Source organism: Heloderma suspectum, chromosome 2 (assembly GCF_057233095.1).
Source record: "Heloderma suspectum isolate Gila_16-S chromosome 2, 16-S_ref, whole genome shotgun sequence".
Lineage (NCBI taxonomy): Eukaryota > Metazoa > Chordata > Lepidosauria > Squamata > Helodermatidae > Heloderma > Heloderma suspectum.
The window spans coordinates 164,708,746-164,728,630 of NC_139459.1; the positions used below are offsets into that span (position 1 = coordinate 164,708,746).

Sequence of the window (19,885 nt, forward strand, 5' to 3'; positions counted from 1 at the left end):
ACCTTTACCTTTTTAAGATAAGTATTAAGATCTGGAAGGATTTAAAACTGGGACTAACATTTCCAACACAGATAATTTCTTGTTTATTTCTAGCATGACATCCAAAGCTTCAGGCTGAGCTAAAAGAACATAAATTCATTAGTAACACTGGCTAACCTTGGTTTTAAAAGGCTATACTATTCTCAAAGCTACCAATATCTCTCTCTTGCAGATCCAAAGCAGTAAAATGGCTTTAAGATACTTCAGAATTTCAGTATTACTTGGCAGGGGACAATTGTTCCAAAGATTTAGAGGTGTTTATATCAATTGTACTTTTACCTAAAATAAAGCCTTTCATCATTCTGATCTGCAGTCTGAAGCTATGACAACCCTAAAATAAAATTTAAAAAGTATCTCACCCTAGATGGGTGGGTGAGAGAGACAAAGAGCCTTCTTATAGTACTTTCAGCTGTTCTGTGGAAGAGAAGGATCCAGTGCCCTTTCTAATGAGCAACAAAAAGGTATGTATATGCTTGACTGAACTAAACCAGAGTTGCAAAAAGTGTGGCCATGGGCTGTATGTGGCCCACCAAGCGCTAGCAAAAGAAACCCTTGACTTATCTCTGATCTCTCAGCACAGATTAGAGAGATAAGAAAGGGTTCCCCTTGCTAGCACTAGCAAGTTCACTCCTTCCTTATCTCCCAGGTGTGTGCATGTGTGCGCACACACGCGTGTACACATGTGCGTGCGCCCATGCAAGTATAAGTGAACATGCATATGTGCCCCCCTCGCTTTGCCTAATGCAGCCCTGGGGGCCAAAAAAGTTGTGCACCCCTGAACTAAATCATCACAGCACCACAGAACTGGAAGAATCATGAAGTCATCAGATCCAAACTCCAAGCTGGATCATCCATTCTTCATTTTCCCACCCTTAATCTAGACCACATTGTCCTACAGATGAACAGCAGGTGAGAACACACTTCATCCCATCAACGTGCCTGTACAGCAGATAACTCCATATTATGCAACCATAATATGAGAGCCAGTATGGTGTAGTGGCAAGAGTGTTGGACTGGGAGCTGGGAGATCGGGGTTCTAGTCCCCACTCGGCCATGGAAGCTCACTGGGTGACTTTGGGCCAGTCACACACTCTCAGCCCAACCTACCTCACAGGGTTGTTGTTGTGAGGATAAAATGGAGAGGAGGAGGATAATGTAAGCCGCCTTGGGTTCCTTGCAAGAGAAATAAAGGCAGGATATAAATGCAATAATAAATAAATAAATAATAAATAAAATGCAACCCCACTCGCCATCTCACTAGCCTGTTTAAAGCAGAGAGACATTCCTTCATGAGCTGAGAAATATAGCCATCAGACAGATTCTTCTGTGAAGCAAAACTCATCAAGCTTCAGCTATTGGGAGGTATAGAAATGTAACAAATACTTAAAAAAATAAAAATAACAATTGCTCACTTTGCACGGCATCCCGGATACAAAGTATTTGCTGCAGTAAATGTGTAAAGTGTGAAAGAGAGAGTGAGAGATGCATCCCCAGAACTCTAGGACTTACAACAAACACGTATCTGGGAGCTCCTGATTCATTCCCACTGCATGCTTATAGTCTCCTAGGCTCACACTAGACATAACAGATGACATCCACAGTATCAGCCCAAGGGCCTTTTGTAAACAGGAAAAGCCTCTTTCAGAGGGGCAATCAGGATGGAGAGGTAGTGTGTTTGGGGGTGCCTAACACCATCTCCACCCACTGTTTCCCCACTCCAAAGCTCTCCCCATGTGTTCCAAATGTTTAGAAGGACTAACGAAACACACCCCGCAGTTTCTCCAATCCTGATTACTACTCCAGAAGCAGCGTTTCCTGTTTAGAAAGGAACACCAGGGAAATATTATGCAGGTCTGCATGTAACATCTAATTTGCCCTTCATCCTTCCTTCACCCTTTATATGTTCAGTACATCAAACAGCAGGAGACAATCTAGACTAGGGTTTTTTGTGTTACTGCAATGTCTATCTCACTCATGAGGCACACGACACCCTGGCCCCTATACCCTTGTATTTTTCAGATGACTTTTATGCCTTTTAAAAATGTACTTCGGTTTTCAAGAAGTACTGATCTAGGTGTTATTAACTATGTGATATTGTAACTCGAACCAGTGGGAGTGACTTCAAAGCTGTAGAAACTGTTTTGCAACACTTTCGCCCTCCTTCATCTTTGACAAGTATGGAGAAGTGATATGCAGGCATAAAATCTGTGGTGGTCCTCCATGTCCTATCCTTCAACAACAGGGCTGGTGGGTCAGTCATTTTTTTTGGATGCTGGTTTTCAATGTGCATCTACACAACTGTGCAATTATGAGTAACCACACAAACTTTTTGTTAAAACTCGGGGTGCTTCCAGAGAGAGGCTCTTAGCGCTACTCATTAGAAGCCATTGTACAGGTATTCCATCTTTTTCTTCTTAACAGATTTTCTGTGGTAAGAGAAGAGACAGAAGAAGTGGTGGGAAAAGTCAGGAGGGTTACAAGTTGAAGATGATAACATCTGAGCCCCCAGCAAACCTCCGTGAATGAGGCAGGGTGATGGCGCCATAAAAGCCTTGGCTGGAAGTACCCCTGCACTTCTGCACATGCATTTTCTGGATTCCCCCGCCCCAAGGAACTGAAACAGCCGCATGACCTCTCACTTCTCGCGCAATTTCAGCACTATACTGAGGCTTCTGGCATGTGCTCATGCTATAAACACAAACTGTAAAGCACATCTGATCTTTCAAACTCCTCCTACTTCTCTTGCAATTTCACCACTATGCACTAGTGTGCAGCACTTGATTCTATACGGATGCTGTGCTATATTAACATGCGACCACAGAGGCAACTCTGTGTGAAAAAAACACTGGCACAGCTTTGGAAAGGAAAGGGGCTCTAATGTAGACTCTACCTAGGGCCAGATTTACACGGGGCTTCTACAGCAGTCCTACTGTGCCCCGAAATTGATAGAGTCAGATGACACATGCCCTTCTCTGTAGTCAGTGTGCCGTTTCTAACTCTAAAATCCAGTGTTTCTGAAACTACTTATCTAAGGGATTATCCCATCGCAGTGCTTTCATGGCGCTTTCGGGGTCTGTGTGAGCTGAACTGCTCTTGCTGCAGGCTGCTGGAACAGTGCTGACTGGCAGAAGGGAAAGTAGCGGGGATGAGCACGGGGAGAGCAGAGTCGTGTCTACCCAGAAGTAACTTCAAATTCCACTTTGCTGGGTACAGGAGCAGAGGGGTCAGGAGAATTCCTCTGTCTGTTGCTATAATATTCACTGAGAATGGGAGTGGGGAGGGAGGAGGAGTGCTAGAGACCAAGCCTCAAGCCTGCCATTTTAAAAGTACACATCCCTACTTGGAAATAACTGGTCCTTTTTTGCAGTTCACCACCTGCAGGGGGCAGAGGGAGAGTGGGGAGAGCAAGCCTTAAACAGCAGGAGAGGGAAGGAATAGAAGGAGTTAGGCTTCAGCTTCTTCCTTATAGGGGGTGGGGTGGAAATGCGTATCTCTGTATCTGTACACCTTCCAATATAAATGGGGCTGTTCTCTCCTTTCTCCATTTTAATTTCTTTGCCTCAAGGAACAATGAGCTGCCAGATATCCATGTCTACTCAGAAGTAAATCACATTTTTTTCCAATGAGGCTTACTCCTGAGAAAGTCAGCAGGTTGTTTTTGGGTTCCCTTCGCTTAAAAAAAAAAATCTCCATGCAGCACTCATTCCTGCAATGCCCTTCCTCTCCCCCCTTCCCAATTCTCAGGTACGCAGAGTTTTACTGATTTTAAGAAATGACCCCTAATCCCACCAGAAATATTAACACTGCTGCTGCTCAGTCATTCACAGTATCACTTTTCTGGAGGAGCGTTCTTGTGCACTATGGGGTACCCAGTGCCACTGAAGGGAGAGAGAGAGGCGGGAGGGAGGATGCTTGCATGTCTACTTGGAAATAACTCCTCCATTGCACAGGAAAGCCTGTTGAATTAAAACCTGGGGGCGGAGGGAGAGCAGAGGGCTAAAAAATGGAGATGTGCAGGTACGCAGAGCTTTATTGATTCCGAACTGATGGTTCAAATCTGCGCATATACGGCATCATCCCCAACCCCCCCATTCTCGTCCATTTCATTTGACTGAACACAGAAAAAAGAAAAGGGGCAGAAGTAACTCGGTGCTTCCTATCAACTTAACAAAGCACGGGAGTGCGGCAATGGGATGGAGGGGAGACAAGCATGTCTGTCTGCACATCCACAGCAATTTAATTCAAGTACTTTAATTCACCTCAACTTCCTATGAGAGGGAGCACCCGCGAAGGGAGGTGTTCACTAAATGTGCCTACTCAGAAGTAAGTCATGCATGTCCATTGCATTTGACTGAGTAGGGAAAGGAAAACGGGAGGAGAGTAAGCCTTTGCTCATTCACTGCCCTGCACCTACGTAATTCATGATGTTTTTCTACTCACCCACTCAACCCCAAAGTAATGCGGCTTCAGGTGCCATTTGCCCAGTGCAAGCGAGGGTTTTTGAAGTATACATCACTTTACTGGCTACCGTGTGCCGCTGGAGAAGCAAACCCGAATTGATGAAACTCCAGATTAAACCGGAAATGGATCATGACGTGTCTCCATGTGGATGGGGCCTAGGATACACTTCTGGTACATCTTTGGGGGAGCTTGTAAAGTATTAGCAAGCCCTTAGTGTCTTCAATACAATGTTTTCTTAGAGCACAATAGCCTCCTAAAGCCTATTTCTACAAAGTCTCAAACCATTTTTGTAATCCTCAGGCTCTGACTCCTCCAGAGGGGGTGAAAAGCATCCTCGATAGCAAAGAAATATGTAGGAAGGAAAAACAGAAGAACATTAGTGATGAAACAGGAATAATGGAATATTCCTTTATTCAAATGTAATGGAATAAAGGAACCTCTGGGTGCTTTCAGAAGGGGGGCTTGTAGCACTAGCAACCAGTAGACATTGTGCAACAATTCCATCTTTTTTCCCCTTAATGGATTTTCTGCAGTAAGAAAAACGATGGAAGAAATGGTGGGAAAACATGCGAGAGTTAGAAATAGAAGATGGCAACATTGTCTGGACCCCCCCCCCCCAAACCTCCGTGAATGTGGCAGGGCAATGGCACCATAAGAGCCTCATCTGGAAGCAAGCCCTCCCGCCCCCACGTTCCTGCTCTACACCACACTCCTGTCCAAAGTTAAAAGTCCCAAACTCCCAGATTTACTTGGCCTAATCAGCTGATCCAATTGCTTTCCCTCTTACTCAAAGCTACTACAACAAATTTCCTTCTCACACTACAGAGGGTTCTTCATTAATATGAAGAAGACCAGATTCTCACTGCACATTATGTTATGAACTGGAGATACAGCTCTGCTGTATCTATGAAGCTTCTTCACAAAAAGCACCACATCAAATAATAATTAGTGATGCTATTGTCATTATCATCATAATAGGGAGCAGCAGTGGTTTCAATCCTAGGAAATCCCCCCTTTCCTGCAGATGGAGCCGGGTGTAGAACAGGGCTTTTTAATGGCATTATTTTAACACAAGACTAAGAGGATTTCAGTGTGTTGTTTTTCCAGGCTCTATGCAAAACAGCTGTCTAAAAGTGAGAAGCCAAGTCAAAACTTATTTTTCCCCTGTAATGGTGCCAAGATTTAAGAGGGGTGGCAAGGGGAGAAGAACTCGTGTATTTTGGAAGTCTTTTTGGGATTTGGATTCCAAAGACGAGTTTGTTGAAGCGATAATTCCACGGCAGTTTCTTTTCCGCAGGAATCACAAAATGGTGGCATTGGCTTTTCAAACTGCTGCTGGTTTTTCACTCAAGATGTCTGATGCCATAGAGAAAGAGATGTTCAAAATGGCAGTGGTTAAATTTGAGAGCCTCCTACTCATTCTATCCACCCAAATATCAAATACTAAGATTCTGTTCCAGTTCAATCAACCTCAATATGTAGGGGGGAGTGGAAATTTCATATCATTCTTATACTAAACCAGTCTATTTTAAGTTTAATGTAAAGAGTGCAAGCCGCCAAGCTTTGCTGCTCTACAGCATCTTTTCACTCCAATAGCACTGAAACCGAAGACTAGTACAAACCCCACTCAGGTTTTGACAAGTAACTCGGGTCTTCAGTGGCATATTTTCAAAGATATATGACACACTACAGCAGAAAATTTCCACACTTTCATCAACTACATGCTAGTTTTAAGTTGGGGTCAAAAGTATTTAAAGAGATTTTGTACATGAGGCTGTTAAGTGGCTGTTAATCCGCTGTGTCTACTTTCGGTTTTGTCGCAAAATTGAGATCAGAGCACTATGTGAGGAGAGTTTCTTTTCCTGCTTTTCTTATGTGGCACTGTGGTATAGAGGCATACTGCAAATATGCAAGAGGAAATTGTGCTTTATTTTGCTTTCAGAATTAAATGCCGCATTTTCCCTGCTCTAAAAAAAACTTGCTGAAAGTGCTGGTTAAGACAGAAGCAAAACTGGAGGGTCACAACATCATCTAAAGAACCTGTAAACAACCTTGAGTAGGGAACGATGAGCATATGATAAATGCCTCATGTAATAAAAGCCCCAAACAATTATTTTCCCTGTGAAAGACTCAAAACCAATTTCTGATCTCCTCTCCTACAAAATAACATTTGACTTTCAGTAATGTTTCACATTCTAGATCTTAAACACACCTTCTAGTTACTGAAAGACAAAATTCTGGGGTCCAGACTTGTTTCTTCAAGTCCAAGTAAATTTTGTATAGCCATTGTGTAAGCAGCATTTCATTTTGGACATGAAAGGTTTTGTGGGCAATTATCAAGGCACATAAATATTTTACGAAAACCAAACATGTACACCTGTTTTCAGTTCAGTTGCGCTCCTAATGCAGCAAAGGCCTGACAGGGTTCCCTGCATCCTGAATCTTCACAGCACAAAACGTGCTAACATTTCCTCAATAATTAAGAGGAATATCTCCATCCTCCATCCTTTTTTTGTAGTTAACCTACGGGACAGACCTTGCAATTGTCTACATACAAATGTCTATCCACAGGACTAAACAACTTTCCTTCAAAATGGGTGTAGCCAGTGGTCTGAGCAGGCATTAAGACCAATAAATAAATCATAAAGACCAATAAATCCAATGTATGCTCATTTCAACTGGAATGGCTACACTGCATTACCAGGATCCAATATTGAGGTCTCATTCATTTGTTCTTCAAGCAAACTATGTACAATATACATGTACCACTAGCCCAGAGTCACCAGTTCACACATCACTACTGCTTATAATTCCTAATGTAAGAGAAGAGCACAGGATTTCAGAAGAGTACTCCAGTCCAGTCCAACCACTGTCAATAATTTCCCAAGCCAACAACTTTGTTTAGCTGGTTTGTTGTTTGCTTGTTTCATATGCGGCTCTTTCATATTGCAGGAGTAAGCAGAAGGTTTTGAACTTCAACTTCTAGTATTCCTGACCATTAGCAAGGCTGGCAGGGGTTTATGGGAGTTGAAGTCCAAACCATCTAGAGATCTAATTTCTGCCCACCACTGTCATATTAAGTGAACCCATCTAGCCCAACAATTTCCTACTCTGACTAGCAGTGGCTCCCTAAGACAGCCTTCCACAACCTGGTTCTGTCCAGATTTGTTGGACTACAAATCACATTGTCTCTAGCCTACATAGACATGGGGAAGGCTGCTCCACTGTCTCAGGCTGAGGCTTTCCCCAACACTGCTATCGGAATGCCTTTTTTAACTGGATGCACGAGGAACTGATCCTGAGACCGTGGGTGTACAAAACAGGTGCTCTACCACTGACCTATCACCCCGTCCCTCATTTGCAAGGCACTGGAAACTCACAACCCCCTCTGAAGTCTCGTGGAAGGACAGATGGTTCATAAGGGCCAACCAGACATGACAGTACCATCATTCATGAGTATGCCCCATTCACATACAAAGCAAGGGGGTAGAGGTGAATTTCACTTTAACAGTAAAAACACTGCATGTGGGAGGTAAGGGTCATTGAGCCCTCCCCCTTCCTGCATCTTGTTGTTGTTGTTCAGTCGTTCAGTCGTGTCCAACTTGTGACCCCATGGACCATAGCATGCCAGGCCTTCCTGTCTTCCGCTCTTTCCCAGAGTGTGCTCAAATTCACATTCATTGCATTGGTGATGCTATCTAGCCATCTCGTCCTCTGCAGTCCCCTTCTCCTTTTGCCTTCAATCTTTCCCAGCATCAGGGTCTTTTCCAAGGAGTTTTCTCTTCGCATTAGGTGGCCAAAATATTTGAGTTTCAGCTTCAGTATCTGTCCTTCCAATGAGCACTCAGGGTTGATTTCCTTTAGGATTGACTGATCTGACCTCCTTGCAGTCCAGGGGACTCGTAAGAGTCTTCTCCAGCACCACAGTTCGAAAGCATCAATTCTTCGGTGCTGAGCCTTCCTTATAGTCCAGCTCTCACAGCCATACGTTGCTACTGGGAAAACCATAGCTTTGATTATACGAATCTTTGTCAGCAAGGTGATGTCTCTGCTTCTTACTATGCTGTCTAGGTTACCTCCTTGCTTGATTTGCTCCAGGCATTCTTCTCCACTCCCATCTCCAATATCAGAAGTGAGCCAGGAAAGGAAAAAGTGGCTGGAGCAATGTGGTGAAGGGATGTAAGTCACAGGAGTGGGGAAGGTTCAGTGCTCTGTTTCGACATGCTCTTTTTATTGTTAAAGTGAGACTCTACCACCAATTTATATGCGAATGGGGTGGACACATTAAAAGTAACTGCCAGTGCCATATCTGCACTGTCTCAGGCTTAAATCTTGGCTAGTCTGAAATCATGGGACTGACAGACACTTGTGTCACTGTAACCAATGTCCTCCATAGCACAAACCTCTGCTGTTTCCAAGAGGTTGCTCCAACTGAAAAGCCATGTCCTCAACCCTGAACAGGTGACAAACCCCAGTCAGTAGCAATTAAGGGCTATTATTGCAAATGATAATAAACCAGGATGGTTTTCACTTTAGCAAAGTTAGTATCAATTACATAGTGGCATCTCCAACCACCTGAGTGTCAAGCCCCATAGCCCATCCCCCATTTCCCTGGTGAAAATGTTGTCATGCCACAGTTACCCAACATGCCTCAGCAGTTTGAACATCCAGGATTACTACAAAAATTACTTTCTTGACATTATGAGATATAAGGTAACCACTGGAGCCAGTGGATAATCTTGATAAGAATCCAATATGTTATTATTTAAATCTCAGGAGTCCATCCCAAAGTTGGAATCCAATACGACGGCATGTCTTCAATTCCCATGGATTCCAAAAGGACTTAAGCAAGCCGGACTGCATACGATTTCAGATTCTCCAGGAGGATTATACTGTTGACTACTCTGGTCCTTTAGGGTAAGGCAAGCTAGATAGCTAAGTAAATGAGAAAAATAAATGATAACAATTGTGGCTTTAAGACAAACAAAACAGAACAACAGACGGACTAATTCATTAGCTCCTTTGCAGGATCATATTGTTAGCTTAGCTGTCAGTTGTTTGAGACCCCAGCCTTCCTCGCTAGCCCCAAATTCCAGATTTCAGACAGATGTATTCTAGGAGGATATTGGAGGGGTGGAGCAACAAAACAGCTGCTGTCATGTTCATACCTCCAAACCATACAACCCACAAAGGCAGCAAGAGCTGCTGCCTTTCCTGAAGCTATTCTCCTCTTCCTCTTGACCTGCCTGCCAGACCACTGAACGGGAGAGGCTATGAGACACAGCCTGCATGGATGTTTTTAAGTCATTCTGGTGCTGACCCTGGATGGGGCTGGTGAATCTGGGAGGAAGCAGGCAAGGAAGAGTCAGTAACTCCCTGACCCCACATCCCATCCCCATCCCTCTCCCCCCTCACCCCAAAAGGGCAAGCTTTTATCCTATGAGGAGAGAGAAAGCTATGTCCCTAACTGGGAGGCCCCATCATCTCCTCTCGCTACACTGGCTCTGCCTGTGTGTAAGCAGCCTCCCCCTGCCTTGGAAAATGAAAGCAAACAAGGACTAAAATAAGGCTTTTGTGGCGTTGTGTTGACACTGCTGGGTCCAGTGAAAGGACCTTTCAAACTGGACACCTAAGTGGAGAAACAAGTGAATACTCACTGGGCAGCAGGCTCTGAGAGTTTTCACAGATGTCATGGAGGTTCCCCACCCCCACCCCCACCCCTTCTCAGATTTGACCCTGCCTGGTGCAGCAAATTCCAAATGGCTTCTAACATCCGAGCACAATTCGGTGGAAACGTGGAAGAGATTCAGTTCATCGCAGAATGCACTGCATATCCCATAATGTATCAGAAATATAAATTACTTCCAGGACATGGTATAACCCGTTTTTATCAATGGTGGTACTCCATAATGGTTGCTGGGGAAACTCTAGGTTTATGCAGGAACACAATCCAAATGTGGGCCAAGTTAAGACACTCAGCACAAATTAATTGAGTTTATTAATGAGAGACAGAGACTAAGTCCCTGCCCCAAAATGTCCCAGCTTCCTGAAAATCTCTTGGGGTTTAGAATACATAAAGGAGATGCAGGATAAGCAGGTAATTAAGTCAAGTACACTGTGTGGCAGAATAAAATATTATTTGTGAGAAGGGGAGCTACAGTTCATTTGATATAGAGCAGGGGTGGGGAACTTGTAATCTAATAACACCTGGAAGGCTACAACTCCCACCATCCATACCCATTGGCCATGCTGGCTGGGGCTGATGGGAGCTGGAGTTCAACAACATCTGGAAAACCACAGGTTCCCCACCCCTGATAAGAGTGTCTGGAGAAGCAGCTTGGTGTGCTTCCTCCAGGGGAAGATTCACTTAACATGTGACACTTTTGAGCCTCTCTTCTGCTGTTGGTATGCATCCATGAAAAGACAAAAATGCCATTTTAAAGGCACTTGAATTTGATGGTCATGCAGGAAAATGGATTTACATATTTCAACTTTCCTGTGTTTTTTGTTTCCCTGTGAACAGAAGTGTTCTACCTAAAGTGCATTTTGGGTCTTCCATCCAACATTGTTAGTGCATTGGCTTCAGTCAGTCAGATATGAAAGACCCAAGAGAGAGTTCAGAAGAGCTATTAATTCTTTTCCAGGATCAACCACTCTGCAAACAGTTTACACACAAACTGCAGGAAAGAGAAGCAACCTTCAGTGTGGGGGGGGGGGGCAGGGACGGACGGACGGACGGACATGCACAACCAGGAGAGTTCCTGAACTCCTTAGCACCCCTGAAGGGTAATACAGATCATCACTGGCGACATCTTGCGTCTGATGCCAGTCACACCTAACAGGATGGAAGTTGGCAAGTCTCAACGTGGTGCAGAGCAAGATCCCTGGGAGGAGGCATGCCAGCTGCAGCATTTCCAGGAACAGGCACCTGAGAGAGTAGGTGAGGCAGAGAAAAATGTGCCCAGAGCATGAGAGAAGGAAAATTTGCCTAGAAAATCTGGCTAGTCTTTCTTCCTCTGCCTGCTGTAGGAATGGAAAGCAACTTGTTGCACCCAGGGGACTGACAATTAATTTATCATGGGCAGAAACATTTAGAAGAGGTAAGTACAGTAAGAGTGTAAATTCTCTTGGATTCTAATGCTATCTAACACATTGTCCAATGGTTTTAGAAGGGACCAGGGAGACCCATGATCAGCAGGCCACTTTATGGGCTTGGGAAAAGAGCTAACATCATGACGGGAGATTATGAATCCCAGCACTCTAATTTGGCTTTTCTCAACTGATGCTGGTAAAAAAAATGTTTGTCTTTTAGGCAACATCCCCCTTCAGGAGACCATATTCTACACTCATATTCCTCCTCTGGCTCAGTAACCCCATTTCCCTCCCAGAACCTAATTCAAGAGTCCTTCATCCCTTCTCTGTCTGTGTAGAGTCAGGATCTTTTCAGACAGGTGGTGGTGATACTGTGAAACTATCACTGTCCCTGGCACACATTTATTTTTTCCATCTCATAATGCTCTCCAGGCAAATTGGTTTTACAAGCTTGTGAGCAAAACCTGGTTAAAGCCAAAATAAATCCCATGCAGAGCAAGCTGCACCACTGCAGCTAATGTGTGCATTTTGGCCAGACTCCTACAGGTGCCTATTGGACAGTGCCCACGATGAATTACACACCACATGACCAGAGCACCTTTGGAAGTTTTACATGTTAGAACATGAAAGAACAAATGCCTGTTCACATATCTGCACATGTGGCCCTTAAAAAAGAGAGAAAAAGAACAGCATATGACTACATCTACCTCTCAGCAATGCACTACCATTCAAGAACATTTCCTTCCTTCCTGAGTGAAATTGGCTAGACCAGAATTTGCTTGCAATCCAATCAGGAGGCTCCCCTGATCCTCAGTTATATTTTACAGCTTTTAAGCTATTGATGCTAACTCATGGCCAGAAGGTAGGAGAGAAGTCATTCCCATTGCTGTTCAGAAATTTATATTTGTACACTTCAGTGTAAAACACATAATGCAGGCTTCTTGTATTGAGGTAGAAAGTTTTCCCACTCATCAAAGGTGAGTAGTGATAAGTTCTCTCAAGTGGTAGGATAGTAAATTGGGTCCTCTATTACATCTTCAGGAGATCAAATCCCCCAGTCTGACATGAAAGTAGATAGTACTTATACGGTACTGTGCAGAGCAGCACCTGGGCCAAATGTGGGGCCTGGCATGATTTAATTTTATTTGATAGTTTCACTGCACACCTTGTTCCATGCTCTGGGCTCTTTTAAAATGCACTGCAATTCTTATTAGGGTGGCTGTTTTCTTTTTTTACAAGGGACAGGAACATTGGCCAGTATCTTAGATAGAAGAAGAAAATACAAGGCCTTTCCAGATGAACAATTTATAGCAAAACAAACATGGAGCCTTTGCTAATTTCTGAAAAAGATCTGTATGTCTTCCTAAAGGAAGTGTCTATTTCAGGGGTATTTCACTTTCTAGCACTCAAGCTGCAATGTATTGTTACTGGACAATATTATTCTTCCCTCAGCTAGAGGGGGTGTTATGACTGGGACTGCTAATTGAATGTGTGCACACAGGCACCCATTGAAATAACACACATGGTTTATACCATTTTATGAATCTTAACAAGTGCTCAGTGCCCAGCTTTGAGAGTAGTCAAGCTTCAACTGGTCCCCTCTCTCCAGGGCGAGTGCTTCCCTTCTTATGCAGCACTCAATCTTTAAAAGCAGAACACAGCATTCAGTCTTTTTGAAAAGGACAGAAGGACAGCAACCTGGCTATACCTTGCATAGCAAGTCTTCACTATCTGCACCCCAAGTCCATTACAGATGAAGTGAATAGTACACTATTGACTTGGTTCAAAGTTTGCAGGACTATGTTGCGAAGGCTAAAATGCAGTAGTAGCCCTTTTTAAATTGATAAGATCTTAGGTAGTCTGCCTATCCTAAGAAGCAGACTACTTACTGAAGAGCAGACACCAGACAACTGGTGCAGTGTAATCTGTAGTATACCTCATATGATACATTAGTTAGAAAGGTGGAGGCTCATATTGTGACAATTATGAACAGTAAGCGTAACAAGTCATTTATAGAATCTCAGCACTACAAGATGCATGGAAATCCTTCCTAAACTATGACACGTTAACTAGACGTATTGTCCTATTGAATCCATAACCCAACTTGGCATAACCCAACAATGACATGGGAGAAAGGCATGACAGAAATGAAGTAAGTGAATAATAAATTAATAAATAACACAGCCAGAGGGAGAAAAGCCAAGCAGCAAAGGACAGGAGCCCTTTATGGTGTTCACTCTTCATACTAGATACTGGAAGGGGGTTAACTTTGTCTTTTGTACCCATGAATCGCTACCTAATCTGAATCCGTGTGACATGAAAGAGATGGAGGCTTCTACAGTCCAGAAAAAAACCTGTCATTGTCGCAGGCAGCCATTTATCATAAGACAAGAAAAGAACAGAGAATAAGTGAAGGCACCAATATGGCAGGAACAATGGATTACATGGCTGATGTTAACCGAGAGGGTCGCCAGGCTCTGGATCCAAACAGGGCCCCTGCCTGTTTGCAAACTGCCTCTGCTAATGGAGGATCCCTTAGCTATTTTACAATCACAGACATTCAGTAACTAGACAATAAGGAATGCTCCTAAGGTGGTAATGCAACATAGACCCTTAGCAATTAAGAAATCATGAGCCATATCCCTTTGCCTCCATTCCCCAAAGAAAATAATGATATGCACACACACACACACACACACACACAAAATACACATACACAACATACACCACCAAGACCCATTACATTATTGTTTTTAAGTACCATGAATCCAGAGTTTATGTCATTTGCCTTATGGTTACCCAGACTTTAAGGATGTGTATAGATGGTAACTTTTCAGAGAGTTATAGATCTGTCATTCACTGTAGTACACATTTGTAGGGCTCTGGTCAAACTGATTTTCCAGGTTTTCACAGCACTTCAAGAAAAACCTAAACAAGGCACCCAGAAGTCTGACTGGCAGTGTTGCAACAGATGAGTGAACCTACTGGTGCAATTATCATGGGCAACTATAGAATCACATCTATGCTGAGTAATACATTTGGAACAGTTTTAAAGGGTTTTTTATAGGCTTGTTTTAATATGTGGAGGGGGATCATATGTACTTCCATGTAGCTCTTTTTTTAAGAAGTGCAAAGTTTCCCCCAGAAGTGAAATTAATTAGAATCAGGAAATTCAGTGAACAGGCGTCCCCCCCCCAAGAACACTCTCCCCTTCCTCTCCTCTCCTCTCCCTCTGTCTCTCTCTGTCTCTGTCTCTCTCTCTCTGTCTCTCTCTCTCTCTCTCTCTCACACACACACACACACACACACCCATTATGCCATTCTGTTTCCACAATTATCAAGCCACCAATGCAGGCTCAAGGCTAGTGCCCAAGTAACAATAAGGGGGCACTCACTTCCATTGCTCCACAGGAATAATCATCTGCACACTGCCTAGTGGCCAAGCTAGATGTGATATGGGAGACCCATGATCAGGGTGTCCCATGGATTCTTTAAAGTGAATAACAGCTGTGAGAGGGCCACGAACTGAATTGAGACCACAGCGGTGGGGATGGGGGACGAGTCTAACACTGTAGTTTTCCCAATAAAGATCATCCTTCACTGCCATTTGATCTATGGGAGGAAACATGCAGGTACTAAGAGATTTGCATAAAGGCTTTTTCCCAACCCCCACAAGAGCTAGAAACTTGCATCTTTTTTTACAGCTGAGATGAGAGACGCCCAAGACTTCTGATGAAGTTATGACAGTTGGCATTTCTGTCAGGCTGTTATCTACATATTATTCTTCTAAAAAAATCTCACTACAATTCTCAGTACCACTGAAGTTGCTGCTTAGATTGGGGGCCTATTAACGCAGAAACTGTCATTTTTTAATGTTTATAACCATAGCTAGATAGATACTGCCACCTTTTAGAGTTGAACCTCATGCCACCTTGGCAAGCACATGCTCCCAAATCCACATTTGCTGAGATGAGTGTGGCTCATTCAGAGAAGAACATCAGAAGGAAGGAAAGGTGCTTAACCCATCCTGTACCCACTGATTTTCCCCTGACTATGCCCAAGTTTCCCCCCCTCCCCCACAGCTGGAATTACTTCTGGTTTTGCAGTCTGGTTGCTAAAAAGTAATGATTAAAAGAGGTAGAGAAGGGGGCTGGGGTGAATCAGCATACAGGGGAAAGGTTAGGCAACCCCCGCACTGGTCTTTCTCTACAACTGCCCCCTCACTGCTCCCATATTTGTCTTATGAACATCCTGGGTATCTTTTTTAAAAACAGAAAGGCAAGATTTAATATTTAAATAAATGGATGAATGAATGTAAACTCAGGGTTAGAAATACTGTTTTCATCTTCACATATAGGTCTGCTCTTAAAATCAGCAACAATCTAATTTTTTATGGCATATAGTAACCATTGCTGTCATCTCCTAAGGACTATAGAGGATTTTGTACAGAACGAAAGCCAGGATCAACAGAGCAAATGCTATTCAAGATTTATTTAACCTGGGCTTTATTTTCTAGGCCCAAGTGCAGGATGGACTTTCAAACTTGGGTAGATTGCAAAACATAGTAGACACTTCATCCCCTAGCAGTGCAGTTGGTTTTGGCATAGGCTTCCTTTCGTATCCTCCCCCAAAGAGAAGGTTTGGACGAATACAATGTCCCATCCCACCACGCCTTCATTAGTTTTACTCCTAGGTATGGAATTGATTAGGGAATCCAAGATGTTTCTGTTAAACTCAATGGGAAGAGAATTGCAACTATGTGACCAATTATGCAAAATCTTGGCCTGCAAAAATAATTGTGTTTTTTTATGTCTGAGCACAGAAATTAAAAAGAGACCTTACAAATAAAGTGATATTTCCTGAATAGGATGCTCCTGTTAAAGGAAATAAAATGGGACTGGCCTGTTGTTCCACAATGATAATAAGCTGCTATCCATTATACCCCCAACCCCAATCCTCTATGAAGCGCTCTTTTATTATCTTTCTCCACCTTATAAGTGTGAATTTGGTTCTTTTCTCTTATGTGTCTGCCCTGTCTTTCTTCCTTGCTATTTCTTTACAGTGACAACAAATCTATTGTTAATCCTTTAATGTTCAAAAGAAGTTCATCAACTTCTGACCCTGCAGTGTTCTGGAGGAGAATGAATCCTACACAAATAACCCCATCCCTAAAAGTAGCTTTAAGTCTAGACAGCCCCCCTAAAGTTTACACTCGGAGGAGTAAGGGAGATACAGTCTGTACAGTCACACTGTGTGCATGTGAGTACACATACATGAGAACATAAGCATAAAAATGAATACGATGGACAATTCAGAGATCAAATTACACATTTTAAATGCTTAGTTTGCTTGCCAGCACCAGGAAAAACCTGCCTTTGCCACTACAATATAAATGCCAGAGGTGATCCAGCTTGCCCACCTCACAAGTTTATCTAGTATCTGCATGCTCAGTTTGGGGTTTGGTTGATATGTCTTTAAGATAAAATGTTTCAGATCCATCTTAACATTGTAAAACATTTCGATATTTTTTTTTAAAATTCAGCCATTTTTTCATGCTTTTGTAAGCTGCCTTGTGGGCTCCATTATGAATTGAAAGACAGAGTAAAAATCTAGAAAGTAGATAATAAACAAATAGGCATAGTTTGTTTTACACACACATGCCTGTACGTATGAAAATGTCATATGTGTGGTATGTGTTGGTGTGAACTGGAATTTTTATGCACCCGTGCTCAGATTTTGCATGTTTGTACATGTGATGAGATTCTGTGCCAGGCAGAAGGAAGGGAGGGGCTGCCTCTGTGATAAGAATGGGTATACGTGAAATTGGTTGGGAAGGTGATGGGGGCCTTCTAGTTTTGTATTTACTTTAATAAGAGGGGGGAGAAAGGAAAAGAACTTGCAGAAAAAGAACAGAGGAACACTGTTTGTTACTTGCCAAGCCTGGAAGTGCCCTGAGCTGTGCAGAATAGATGACATGAGTGTGCCAGTAATGCCATCCGCAGGCGCTGAGATGAACCTCCTGACATTGTCCAGAGGCTGCTGTACACACACTGGGTGGGCATATTCTAAAAAAGGAGAAAAGACTCCTGACAATATTATTAGACTGAAACTAAAGACACAAACTGTGCTGGGATACATGAGATGACAAGAAGATAAGTCTACCGGATTTAACACAGCAGAGATTTGCAGTTATTAAACAAAAAGTGCAACGAGGAAGGAAGTGGCAACTAGGAAAACAAGCCAGATTATTGGGACTTTGACTACTTAAACAAAAAGAAAAAGAAGGGAGAAATGGGAGAGTAACAACAGAGGAGGAGGAAGGAGGGAAATTTGGGTAGATCCCTTTCATTACAACTTGGTGCAGCAAAAGGTAAACACACAATCACCCTGCTGCCAGCCCATTTGAATTTCAAAGTCTGCAGCAAATTAGGTGTATCTGGGCAAAGGCTAAAAATTAACCAGGCATTTTTTGTTTCAACTGGGAAGAAAACTAAACAAAAAGAGAACCAAAATAAATATAAAACAAAACAAAATTAAATAAGGGCAGGCGTGCACAAACACACACGCACACTCACTCAGACTGTAGGATTGGGTGTGAAAAAAGAGGCCATGGAAACAAAAGAAAGGGGTTCAAAACCATCTCTGCCATGCTCCCTCGCCCTTGAGAAACTTGTTCCTATGTGGGACAGCAGACACTATTTTATTGCTCTAATGCTGCACACACTAAATAAAAATATCCAGCGTTGCCTGTATGTATGTTTGTGGTTTGCAAGCCCTGGGCAGAGCAATATCTTAAAATCAAGCCCACAAAAAGAATTAGAAAAGAGAGAAGAATTTGAGCAACACCCCTGCCCAAACCTCACCTCAAGATAAATGTTTCTTAATTCCAAATTCTAATAAAAACAAAGTCCTTTTCTGTTTAGTAAGCTGATATTTACATATTCTTATTTTGTACCACCCAGCTTGCAGAAAAGGGGATTTTCTTCACCATGGGAAGTCACAAGCATCACAGGTAGGAGAGAAACAGGAAGTCAAGAAAGGCCACTTGCCATAGTGGCTTTTTTCAAACAGAGTATGATTGGGTCATCCTAGTGCATTTCTGAAGTTAGCAATTTGTTAATTATGGGTGAAAAGAAACACAGAGAGAAAACAATTACTTTGGAGAAAAGCAACTGCCTTTAAAATTAAACACAAAGAACAAAAGCAGTGAGCGGTGCTGTTTGTATGACCTACCAGGAGTGTGAACAAAATACGCCAAGTAAAGATCCAGTTCTTTAATTGTGACTCCAATGTGGTGTGGCTGGACGCAAAGGCCCGGGTTTGAGCACTGCGGCGACTTGTATAGCCGCTCCCCATCAGTACTTTCAAGAGGGATCCCTTTGAACAAGATGACCATAACTAGGTCCAGCCTCCAAACCTTGTCAGCCTGCCTCAGGCAGTCAATCCTGCGGATTTTGCCCTTCTGATCTGGGTTGGAGAGGACACAACACGGTGCTTTCTTGCCCGTGATGGTCAAGACGAAGTCCTCACGAAACTCCGGGCGGATGTCCTTGCGCAGCTTGGCCAGTAGCCGGGATGCCCATTTCTGCTTGATCTCAGGCTTTTCACCAAGTAATTCGTCCTTCACAGCGCGCTCCTCATCCTTTGACATCCGCTTCTCATGCTTCTTAAAGTACTTTCGTTTCCGAGCTTGCAGGTTGAACCATGTGTAGGAAAAGGCACGGACATGAGGAAGGAGAGCTTCAATGAAGGGGTGGAATTCATCCTGGGGAGAACAGGGCGAGAAGAAAGGGTGCAAAACAAAAGAAGGGGGAAAACATTAGAATAAGAAAATGGGGAGGGGGAAAGAATCACCCTTAACACCGAAATTTATATGATGCCCAAAAAATCGCAAACTGGAAAAAAAATTAAGCAAGCTCAGAATGTGATTAACCCGGCAACAAGATAAAACAACACTAGAAGAGGGATGCCAAGCAGGAATGTTGGGGGGGGGGGGGCAGCAAAGGGAAATTAACATTGTTTCCATAATGTCACTACAACATTAAAAAAAAAAAAAACCAACGTAAGATAAAGGAAGTAAAATCTGGCTACCTTTAAAAAAAATAATAAAGTAATAAAGTTTGTTGGCAACATTGGGATTAAGGACAAAATTGGATATGATCCCCCTTGCTGAACACAATGCTCTCGATAATTTCTATATAATCAAGTAATTTTAGGGGGCCTTTTAAAAAATAAAGGTTTCCCTAAAGCTAAAAGCATCCAGGAAAAAAAAGTCAAAAATGGAAATAATTAC

General features: G+C 43.0%; 1 protein-coding gene across 13 annotated transcripts in view; it reads right to left on the bottom strand.

Annotated features, from left to right (window-relative positions):
- Positions 1-19,885, bottom strand: part of NFIX (nuclear factor I X) — a 247,403-nt gene that overhangs the window by 158,149 nt on the left and 69,369 nt on the right. For 11 of the 13 annotated variants that reach the window (XM_084835740.1, XM_084835738.1, XM_084835733.1 and 8 more), the window contains exon 2: positions 18,826-19,357. In XM_084835740.1, the coding sequence (XP_084691866.1) occupies positions 18,826-19,357 (532 nt within the window). Of the gene's footprint in view, positions 1-17,527; positions 17,658-18,825; positions 19,358-19,885 lie in introns of all 13 variants that reach the window. The other 2 variants (XM_084835734.1, XM_084835735.1) reach the window with 1 other exon arrangement.